The sequence below is a fragment of the Vigna radiata genome, chromosome 8 (genome assembly GCF_000741045.1).
Source record: "Vigna radiata var. radiata cultivar VC1973A chromosome 8, Vradiata_ver6, whole genome shotgun sequence".
Classification (NCBI taxonomy): Eukaryota; Viridiplantae; Streptophyta; class Magnoliopsida; order Fabales; family Fabaceae; genus Vigna; species Vigna radiata.
The window spans coordinates 9,088,471-9,100,669 of NC_028358.1; the positions used below are offsets into that span (position 1 = coordinate 9,088,471).

The 12,199-nt window shown below is 34.2% G+C and overlaps 1 protein-coding gene across 2 annotated transcripts; it reads right to left on the reverse strand.

The window, feature by feature from the left end:
- Positions 1-5,497: 5,497 nt before the first annotated feature.
- LOC106770790 lies at positions 5,498-8,705 on the reverse strand. 2 transcript variants are annotated; one of them, XM_014656595.2, is made up of 2 exons: positions 7,495-8,705; positions 5,498-5,762 (listed from the first exon to the last, which is right to left on the reverse strand). In XM_014656595.2, the coding sequence occupies exon 1, from the start codon at positions 8,476-8,478 to the stop codon at positions 7,501-7,503; it is 978 nt and encodes a 325-aa protein (XP_014512081.1). In that variant the 5' UTR covers positions 8,479-8,705; the 3' UTR covers positions 5,498-5,762; positions 7,495-7,500. The 2 variants fall into 2 exon arrangements, with proteins under 2 accessions (XP_014512081.1, XP_014512080.1); XM_014656594.2 differs by having other exon boundaries at positions 7,492-8,704.
- Positions 8,706-12,199: the final 3,494 nt, after the last annotated feature.

The window sequence follows — 12,199 nt, forward strand, 5'->3', positions numbered from 1 at the left end:
CATAAATTGATTATCTATAGGTGGTCTAGCTTTTCCATAAAGAGCAAGTGAGTCAAAAAGGGGGTTTTTGTTTTACTGCACTGCTTGAGTAAAGGTAAGGGAAGCTTAGGTTTTTCGTTTTTTTCTGTTTTTGGGAAATTGGGTTGCACGAAGTTGGGGATTTTGCTTTGGGTCGTGTATTAATGCTTACATGTAGTTATTGTAGTGAAATTATGCTATGTGAATCCATGAATTGAGATTTTTGCTTGTCATGTTGAGTGTGCTTTGTATGTTTACTACGAATTGGTTGTCTATGAACTGGTATGAATACTTTGTAGTGATGATATTGAGCGTTTGGATGGATTAATTTCTGTTAGACAGTTTAATAGGAAATAATTGAGTAAATTCTTGTAGTTTTAGGTCTTGTGAAGAAAACCAAGGTAGTCAAATTTAGAGTTTGGTGTTTCAGGTGGTTTTAGTCAGTTTAAACATCCTAGCTAAGTAAATTAGGACTGTTAGGGGAGACTTGGGAGTGGGAATTACATGTTAGTAGTGTTAGATGAGAAAACAATAGCTAGAGTAGTGTTTTAGGTTAAAAGAGAGGAAATGAGGTAGTGATTTTTAGCCTTAAGGGTCCTAAACGTATTTGGGCAGTTTGGCCAGCTTGGATGAGTCAATTAGAACTTGTTAGAGTCATAAAACTGAGAAAAGTCATGTTCAAATTGGTAAAATTGATATTGGGTCCTCGAGTTGATGAATTGAGAGTTAAAAGCTAAGAATTTGGATTTTTAAGTGTCAAAAGTGGCTTAATACACCTAGTCTTGGATCTAGTGATCAAATGGATGTTTATTTTAACTTATAAACGTGTTTTCTCATCAATACAAATGTGTAAAGAACCCCTTTAGGAATTAGAACATGTTCCAAGTGTATCAAAAGCCAATTTTCATGGTTGTTGTCAACTGGTATGGCGCCCCAGCGCCCCTGGTAGAGCCCTGGCACCCCTGGATGTCGTAATGATTCGCGTTGAGCGCCCCCGAGAGCCCCTGGGCGTACCAACATGCTGTTGTTTTTGTTTTTGATAGTTTTTGGGGTTCCGGATGTCCGTTTTAGACGTTCCTTAGGTCGTTTTAGGGGTTTTGGACTCTTCTGGAGCTGTTAGTGATGGTTTCAGAGCTATTTTCCTTACCTAAATATGAGTATCCTTGTGCCATGGATTGATTGATGTTGTATGTATATATATATATATATATATATATATATATATATATATATATATATATATATATATATATATGGCTTGATTTTTGCAACATGATTGAGGGCATGTTGTATTGTGTGTGAATTATAGTTTGAAAGTATGTACGTATAAAGGTTATGATTGGTGTTGAATGTAACAAGTATGGTATGTTGATAATTCAAAGAGGATTGGGATTTGATTAAGGTGACTTGAATAGTATTAAAGTAAGATCTCTAGGTGAGATCATTTAGTGTTTAGAATGAATATATGAGGCTTCTTCATGGGGGGTTATCCTTAACACTCTAATGGTCTTTCATTCTCACTTAGAGAGGATTGACGCATGTGGTGAGAGTAGTAAGAGGTCCTAGTGATAGGTGCTACGTGGAGGCCTATTGCGCGGTAACAGACTTACACTTGTGTGTAGTAGGGTGAAACCCATTGGCAATGGCTTTGTAAAGCAGTAGAGGCCACCACAAGTGCATAACCCGCCCCAGATAGATATTCATTCTATGTCCGGACGAGTCTAGTTGTGTCATAACATGTTAGGTTGTTCTATTTAGTCACATGTATGTATATGATTTTCTATTTAACTATTGTATGATGATTAATATGCTTTTGAAACCTAGCTTACCCTTACTCTTGTATGTGTTGTATGTGATGTGCTTTTCTCTTTGCGATGATCATCCACTTGGATGTGAGCAGAGGGGAATGAGGTTTCCCTAGAGCAGACGTTGGAGGAGGCAGATGCTGCTGATCAGGCTTAGGCATCTTAGATGTTTAGCTCCTTATGTCTTTTTGAAAGACTCTTGTACTTATAGTTTAAAGTTTAAATTCCAACCATATTTTGGATGACTGTATGCTTAATAATATTCTTGGCTAACTCTTAACTGTTTTCTCGTACTATAATAGCTGAATCCTATTATATTGTATGTTCTATATAATATTTAGGATGTCACATTATCTTTTAACAACTAGTTTGATGACATTTAAAATTTTTTCTTAGATTTTCATGACACTTTTCATCTTATCACCCCTTAACTATGCATTTATTTTCCTTTGTGTTAGTTTGTTGAATGATGTATTAAATTATTTTTTAAACACACATTTAATTATTTTAATTTTTTTTAATATTTTTACTTATTATTTATTTTATGAAGTAGAATATTATCTTAATGATTTTTTATATAATTATTTTTTATAATTCATTGTCATAAATGTAATCTTATTATCATAATTGTATAAAGACATTTTATTTACTATAATATAATAACTTAATGTTATTGTCACGGAACTTATTTATTACTATCTAAAATAAATTAAAATTTAAAAGATGAAATATTTATGTTAAATTTCAATTATGATTAGTTTAACTTTTTTTTTTCTTTACGTGGTTTCGTTTAAGTGGTATATTATGATTTTTATTAGTGTGTAAAAAAATATCTCATTAGAATTTAGAGAAAGAAAGTAAAACACATTTAAAATATTTTTAAGCTTCGATAATTGAATTTTATAATTTTTTAAAAATATATTTTAATTTTATTAACTTTGTTTCATTAACATTTATAAATTTAATAAATATTTTGATTCTCAAATTTTATCTGATACTCTAACTTAAAAATTATACAATTATAATTTTTTTTAAAATATTTGATATTAAAAAAAACAATAATACATTTCTTTTTATATTAAATATTTGACAATATCATCTTTCATTTGTCAAGATTTTTTATAAAAATTATTTAATTAAGGATTAAATATGTTTTTAGTTCCTGAGTTATAAAACGAGGTCCCTTTTTCAAAGTAAGATACATTTTAGTCCTCCTCTTTCAAGAAACCTTAATTTTCATCCTAAAAAATTAACAGCGTTAAAAAAAACTGAGCTTGCTAACGGTGGAGTGCCAAGCCACTTTTTTTTTCTTCTGACAGTGAGTTAATCTTCCCAACTTTTCTGCCACGTCAATCTTTCCCACTGCCAATGCCGCACTTCCAACACAATGTCGCGTCGACCAGCCACCATGCCGTTGTGAATCCGCCACCGTAGAAACCCTAGTCGCTGTCATCCTCTATCACGCACCTCCACCATCAACACCCAAACGTAAGCAACCTCATCGCGCCACCACCCAACGCGAGCAGTGCCATTACGAGTTCAATCTCTCCGCCACCACTCTCCCTTCATCATCACGAGGCCGCCATCAAAACCTCATCATCCTCCAAGCTCGCATCAAACCACCACCATTTCACTGTCGTCATGAGCCTCCACAATCATAACCATCAGAATCCCAAAACCCCCAATCCTTTAGGAAACTTGCATCGTGAGACTTTTCTTTATGGTGTAAGCAACGCCATTGAACATCCAAACGGCGAAGCTACTCGCGACTTTCTCCTCCTGACCTGCAAGGAAAAACCCAGAAAACGCAGCAGCCCAAAAAACCCCAAATCAAACCTAGAACAGAAACCCTAACACATGCCTTGAGCTCGCGAAACCCCCACAGCGCCTCACCACCTCCATCCACGATGCCATCAAACCTGCAAGCAGACCCTAAATCAGAACCTCCAACGTGCTACTACACAGAAGAAATTCCAGCGCGTTTCTCCTTCGGTAGAGAAAGGGCGTTGTGGCGAGGCTCTTAGAGGAGAGAGGCGGTTTTGAGGAGAAGACCGTGGGGGGCTAAGTAGTGGGAGAAAAGGGTGAAGTGAGGGTTGGCGTGGGAGGTGATCAGGATTTGGATATCAAGGGCGTCCCAAAGTTCCTAGAAGAACTGACCGTGAAGGAGTCGAGGTGAGTCTCGCCATGGAGAGCCAGGTTGGTGAGGAAAAAAATGGTGTGGCACTTCACGGTTAGCCAGCTCAACTTTTTTTAACGCTATTAGTTTTGAAGGACAAAAATTAAGGTTTCCTGAAGAGGACTAAAATGTACTTTACTTTAAAAAAGGGACTAAAAACAAATTTATTTTATAGTTTAGAGACTAAAAACATATTTAACTCTTTAATTAATATTAAATAGTAAGAAAACGAGTATCAACATGAATATAGGAGTATACTAATTATTCAGTGGAGATAGAGATGAAATAAAAATGAAAGTGAAGATGAAGATGATTTTTTTTTCTAAAGATAAATATAAGATAATGAAACTCGTCATTATCTGATTCTCTTTCCTAATCATGGTTAAAATCATCTAACAAGATATTTCATACCCTTTAAAGAAAAAAGATATTAATTTGTATAAGCTTATAAGAACAAAATATATTAAAAAGGAACGAAAACGTATAATTTATAATTTATATAGAGTTATGTAATTTTATAATTTATCGACTTTTTTTCCTTTTAATTTTATGATTTATATAGTTATATTATTTATCGAACATTACTTATAATTTTAAACATATTTATGAAAGTAAAATATATCCTTTTCAATATATTTTGTAAAGTTATTTAAAAAAAATTTATTGACTAAAGTAATGAGGGAAAGTTTTTCATATTTCTTCTTCTGAGTTTCGTGTAAGCATCTCTATTGATTTCATTCCAAATAACTTTTACTAATGGAATTTGTTTGCCTTTCAATTGTTTGATTCTCTTTGCAACATTGTGTTTCAAAAGTGAAGTTATCACTTAATTCTACTATATTATATGAGAAATTGTCAAAAAATATATTTTCTTTATTAAGACACATGAAAGATATTACGAAAATTGGAAAAAAAAAATAAAGAAATTTAATATACAAAAAGATCTATTTAGGGGAATTTGATAAGGTCTAACAAATTAAAGAATAAGTCTTTTTTTTTTTCTATTTCATCAATCTACCAATTCCAAATATTGTTTTGACTTTCAAAATAATGTGATCACCTTCTTGGAATTTAAAAGGTCATATTTTCTTGTTGGCACAATAAGTAAATAAATTTTTGTAGTCTATCTAAGATAATCTATATAGAATCAAATTTTTAAATTGTTTGTGGTAAGTCAACTAAGAAATTGACTGATATATTGTGCCATGTTTCCTCAAGTATATCTAAGAATTGTAGAATGTATGTTAGTTTTTGGTGTTTTATCTTAGTTTTGACAAAGTGAACATGTTGTCAAATATTGAGCTATTTCCTTTGTCATTTTGGGCCACCAAAAAAAAACTATCAAGATCTTGTTACATTTTTGTTATACCTAGATGGATTCATTTTCAAGAGTTCAGAATTTTAATTCATCTCATGTAATAACTTGCATTCTCCAATACACTTTAATTTTATAACTTTATATCATATTTTAGTTTTCCATTTATAAAGGCCAAAGAACTGAAAAATATTAAAATTACTATTGACTGTTTTCTCTGTGTTGCACTCAAAATTTGGCAAGCACAGCACAGAATAGATAATCTATAGATCAATCTTACAAACTTTGAACTTTTAACAATATAGTTCTCAACATTCTACCATGTGGCCTCCTTTGGAGACCATTTTGCCTCTCTCTAAGATTTACAATTAAAGAAATCAGATCTTCTGTACACACATTTGCATTCAACATCATCATCATCACAAGCCTTTCTCTTCCCAAAGATGCCCTGAAAACATATATAAAACTCAAATTCACGTGAGAATAAAACTCCATTATGCAGTGATTAGATCAGTAACTATGCCACATATGCACACACCTATATATTATATCAATCACTACCATACTTTTCTTATGGTTAGATGTAATGTAATGAAGTTCACATTCTCAAGCACGTGACCTCAGTACAGAATTTCAACCATTTGGCAGTATTATTATACAAAAATATGCTCTTTTGAAGATGCTGCAACTTGCTGCTAGTGATCAGTACCCAAAGATTTGGCCATATCTTGTAACTGTATGTAGGACCCTTCAGAGGTTACCCATTGGATAACTCATGAATTGCTAAGATCTCTTTCAACTCATCAAAGGATGAGAGAATATTAGAGGTAAAAGATTAAGTCAAAGTTACAATAAAAGGGTTCCTACAGATTGTATTGCAGAAAACATAGCTCCATTAACTTTAAGACTTGAAGAGGATGTTTCTTCTGTGAATTTTGTGTACTTTTTGAAAGAGGGTATGGTAAAGAAGCATCATGATTGCAGTTGTGTGGTCGTCCTTGATTAAATGAGTGGTAATGTAAAAGAACTGAATTTTGAATTGGTGAAACTGGTCTAATTTGTTGGGATAATGATATTTAGACAACATTTTTCTGACAACATTTAAACATTGATTACGTGTCAATCTGTGATCGGTCAAAAATCACTCCACAATAATGTTTATGATTATTATTATTGATTGTGAAGTGATTTTTGACCAATCATAGATTGACACATAATGAATGTTCAAATGTTGTTAAAAAAATGTTGTGTAGATATCATTATCCAATTTGTTGTAAGCAGATCTGTGCATAGCTGTTCTAAGATCTAGTAATCATATGAGGCAGGAATAAGTAGGGGAGAAATAGACTTGTATGATACTAGAAAAATGTTTATGTAGGGTTGGTTCTCTTATCATCAGACAACCTGGGTCATACAAGTGTTGAACATCCTACTGCATCTTCTTCCTAATCAGATATTTGCTGATGTTAGAGTCTCTTAAGTGTCTTTTTCTCTTCTAACTTGGCAATAAAACAAATGTTCATACCTACCCCAATCACAAACAAAAACACTTTTTAAATCACAACTCATAACCCTTGGCAAATTAAAATAAGGTTTTTCCTGACCCATTTCAAGCAACAAACACCAAAAGCGAAAAACAAGAGAATAATAAATAAACAACTGTTTAATATAGATTACTTTCTTCATCAATTCAAGTAATATTATTCATTATTATTGTACTTAGAATAAGAGTTTATGGTATTTTTCACATGACTGTTAAATTCATCAAAAAATAAATTAGTGGTCTGAATTTGAATATCCTAATTAGAAGGTAGATGCCCCCTACCTTTTCCTCTAACAAAAATGTCCAAAGATAAAAATAATAAAACACCGAAAACCGAATCCCCTAAAGTTCGAAAGCGACATCACCATAACAAACACTCACCAATATTTCTTATTAGTCTTTTTGTATAAATATTCTAAATTAATTAAAATATTATTCTACTTTAAAACATAAATCTAGTTCTAACTCAACAAAATAGGTTGTATAATATAATAAGGGCGAATATTTATTAACTCTTTATCTTTTATTCTACAAAATAGATTTTTTTTTTTCTAGAAAAAGAAAGAGTGACGTCGGCAGAGAGTGCTCAGTAGCAGTACTAGAAGCAGAAACCGGAAAGTTTGCACTCACTTACCACCTGCTTTCAATCCCGGAAAATGACGTCAGGGGCTATTTCCATCAACGGTTGGAGGCACTCCGGCGCAAACTTCCTGGCGAAGAGGTAAACAGAGGTGGAGTTGGAGCGCCTCAGGCGGTGGATAAGTTCCGGCGAGATCTCCGGGGCGGTGTAGGTATGGGGATGGCCGTCCCAGGAGCCGGTCCAGTTGACCCGGGTGAGGGTGAACCCGGTAGAGCCATTCGGATCCTCCATGGAGAGGAGAGTGGGGAAGTAATGTTCTTCGGGGTAGCAGGGTTCTGGGGTGAGGCAGGGGAGGCGGAACTTGTTCCAGAGGCGGCGGTCTCGGACGACGATGCGCGCGTGGCGGCGGGTGAGGATGAAGAACTGGGAGCCGACGCGGAAGGAGGAGAAGGGGACTTCGGGGAGCATGGGAGGACGCGCGACGTAGCGCGCTTCGAGGTTGGGGTCTTGGGAGAGGATCTCGATGAAGCTGCGGTGGGGAAAGGTGGGGTTTTTAAAGAGGTAGTTGTGGGTGAAGGGGAGGGAGTGGAGGGGGATGCAGTGCTGGGAAAGGAGGGCGAAGTAGAGGTTGAGGGGGTCGTGGAGGAGTGCGGCGGCGATGAGGCGGCGGGCAGCGGCGATGAGAGATGGGGAGGCACGGGAGGTGGGTTTTGAAGGGATGAAGCGGGAGCGGGGGAAGGGGCCGCCGGGCGGTTGGATTGGAGGGTGGGCGTGGATGTAGATGTTGAAGAGGTGGGTGTGGGAGGATGAGAAGAAGGTTTCCCAGAGAGGGGAGAAGGTGAGGTTGGAGTTGGTGAGAAAGAGGAAGGCGATTTTAGGGGTGGAGGAGAGGTGGGATGTGGTGTGTGGGGCGGCGGCGCGGCGGAAGAGAGCGAGATCGTCGGCGTCGGGCGGTGAGAAGAGGAGGTGAGGGGAGAGGAGGAGGAGGAGAGGGAGGGAGAGGAAGAGGGTGAGAGAGACCAAGAATGGAGATGACAACATTGGTGAAAGATAAGAGAAGAAGAAGAAGAAGAAGAAGAAGAAGAGCGTTAGAGTGTCTGAGAAAAAACAAAGCTTTGGTTTTTCATTTTCTCCTCTCTTCTTTCTAACTCATCTTCTTTACTTTTATTTTTCCCATAGTCAAAAAGCCTCTGAATTTCTTTCCCCTTTTCAACAAATTTTCTTTATTACAATAATATCATTGTGTAACCACTCCCTTTAATGTTAAACTATTTATGTGGGCAATAGTATTTTTCTATTCATCAATACTTCTTATACTTTAAACTTTTTATATAAATCTAATAAATATTTTAACTCTAGTAAAATAATTACTAGACTTAATCAACAGTTCTTATAGTTTACAGTTTTTTTATTACTTTAATTACGTAATTTTGGTTTACGACAAAAGAAATTAAAGACGATAAACTTAAAATTTGGAATATATAATTTAATGTATCTATGGAACAAATCAAGAAATTAAAGAGATAAACTTAAAATTTGGAATGTATAATTTAATGTGTCTTTGGAATAAATAAAAGGTTTAATGTATTTGGAGGTTCCTATTTCTGCATATATATTTGTATCAATTGGGTCCTCATATTTTAATTATTCAATTGGATCTCTGTTTTGGTAAAATTGAACTAATAATACTCTTGTCGTTAATTTAATGTGTTTATGGAATATAAAACAATCAAGAAATTAAAGATATGAACTTAAAATTTGGAATATATAATTTAATGTGTCTCTGGAATAAATAAAAAGGTTTAATGTATTCGGAAGTCCTTATTTCTACATATTTGTATCAATTGGGTTCTCGTATTCTCAAAGTGTTCAATTGAGTTCCTATTTTGATAAAATTGAACCAATAATACCCTTGTCGTTAATTTTAATGGATAGTGTTAACTTTAGTATATCGTGGCATGCTGACCCAACAATTAATTATGATGTGGCGCATGTGGTGGAATTTATTTTATTTTAAGTTTTAAATAAAATCCTATAAAACAAATTAGGGTCCACCTCCGCGTCACCGTCATGCCCCTCCTCCGCCACCTCTACCTCGGTGACAACTTTTTCTCCAGCCAGATTCCTCCCGAATATGGCACCTGGTAGCACCTCTAGTACCTCGCTGTCTCCGGCAACAAGTTCACGAGAAACATCCTCTGGAGCTTGGAAACCTCACCACGTTTTGCGAGCTCTACAGTGGAAACCTCACTCTTCCTCTTCCAGATCCCCTTCTGACTTCAAACCTTCCTCACCTTCTGGAAGAAAAGCTCTCTAATACCAATCATGGTCTTGCAGCCTCACAAAGTACTTCCCATCCAGTTTCTTCTCTAACTCAGTTCGCTTTGAAAATCAAAAAAAGACGCTTGATTGATTCCTCTATTCAGGTAACTAGGTCACTAAGCTGAAAGCTTCTCCCCTCTAATTAGATAACATGGGCACTAGGCAAAAAGTATCATAACACTATTAGCAGATCAACAAGAGAAAAGTTGACAGATTAGACCAGAATTAACGATTACAAAAGGGTACGAGCCTTACAAATCTTCAGGAAAAAAGAGGAATTTTCGACTTGCGCCACCAAATCAAACTTCAATTTCCCAACTTTCCAAAAAAAAGAAACAAGAGGCCTACATGGACGAAATACAAAGTACAAGAAAAAACCTAAACAATCCCAAAAACAGCATCCTCCTAATCGACGCGTCCTCGGCGAGCTTCTGGATGAGTTTGTGCCTTTCGTCCCTTCGAATATCGGCAAAGGTATTGATGCGGTGTGTGGAGAGGAGTTGAGGGCGGTGATGCGAGGGAATGGAGGAGACGACGACGACGAGATGTGATCCGAACCAGAGGGAGATGACATGGTCGTAGTTGTTGGAAAGGGCTTTGAAGGTGCGATGGAGGGGGCGTTTGAGGTGGTGGAGGTTGCCGAATATGGGGAGAGAGGGTGGACCTAGCGGAAGGTTCTCGAACTTTCTGGCATTTTCACTTCAACTGAGCCTATCTCTCTCTTTCCCTTTTCACAAGTATGTGAAGATTCTTCGCTACTGTTTTGCTCAACAATTCAATGTCATGGGTTCTCTTTTGTTTGTGAAATTTTCATATAAGCACCCTTTCAAAGCTTTTTTCTTTTCTGATATTTGTCAGTGAGTTTTCTTTCGATTCATTGGAAGATGAAATCTTTGATGTGGTTTTTTCATGGGTTTTTGTTAAAATGCCCGAATAGGCTATTGGGTGGTTGTTTTTGGGTGGATTCCTGTAGAGATCTTTGAAATGTGAGAGTTGGATTTTCTTGAGTTTGATGTTTCGAATGTGTTGTGTTGATGTTGTTTTTCTTTCGGTTTCTTTTCTGTAACATCATTTTTTTTCTACCCGGTTAGCTTCAAAGGCTTCAAAGGCACTTGGAGAAGCTGGGAAAGGAGAAAGAGAAGGAGGTAGGGGAAGGTCCACATAATCACCTCTTCTTCTGCCACATGTTTATTCAATGCTAGCTCAACATGTCACCTCACAAGAATGTTAACGTAACGTCGTTCACTAAAATTAACAGTAAGTGCATTATTGGTTCAATTTTACCAAAACAGGAATCCAATTGAACATTTTCAAAATACCAGAATCCAATTTATACAAATTCGCAAAAATAAAAACCTTTGAATACATTAAACCTAAATAAAATAATCAAATAGTTCCGAAAAAAAAAATCAAATAATTTATTTCATAAGTACAAAGCATTTAAATTATTTTTAAAATAAAAAGTGATAATTACATATATGATAATTACATCTATAACCTCCTAGTGGTATTATACCGATTAGTCAAGTTTTATTTTCTTTAAAAGATTATAAATGAGTACTATGATTTTAGATTTTTAATTTTGACATGAAATTGATTTTTTTTTTCAAAATTTCAATAGATTTTGGTTTTCTTAAAATGAATAAGTATAGTTTTAATTATGTTATTTTTTTTATATGTTATATACATTTTTAATTGATATTAAAGCAAAAATATATTCAATAGTAAAAATAACATAAATATTAACATATTAAGATAAAACATATTTAACATATTAAAAAAATTTAACTTAATTAAATTAAAATAATTATATCTATTTAGTTTTAAAATTTAAGAATGAAAATATATCAAAGTTTCAAATAAATAAAAATAAATTTTAATTTCATATAAAAATTAAAATACTAAAACCATATTTAATCCATATAATTAATTTCATATACTACCGGTTAAACACACTACATATTTACTATTGTAGCAAATTTCAATTGAATCGATTGTCATACACGTTTACATCTCTTAGAGAATAGTTAAAATGATAAAAGAAAATATAAGTATAAGATTATACAGAGCTGATTAAAGATGGAAGAAGATGATCAAAAGTAAAAGAATGTAAAAAATAACCAAAATTTAATCACAAAATTTCAAAGTAAAAAATAATTCAAGTTTTGACATTAATATAAATTTAATGAAAGGAACTATTTTTCTAAAAAAACAAACAAAAACTCAAATGAGTAAACTAATAATATAAAAACTTAGTTAAACAAATATATATATATATATATATATATATATATATATATATATATATATATATATATATATATATATATGACTAAAACAAATTAAAAACGTAATTATAAAAATTAAATTACTAATCAATCGGAAAAATAATTATTTAGAAAAACATGTTAGAAGATAAATTACTAGTGCGTCTCTTTTT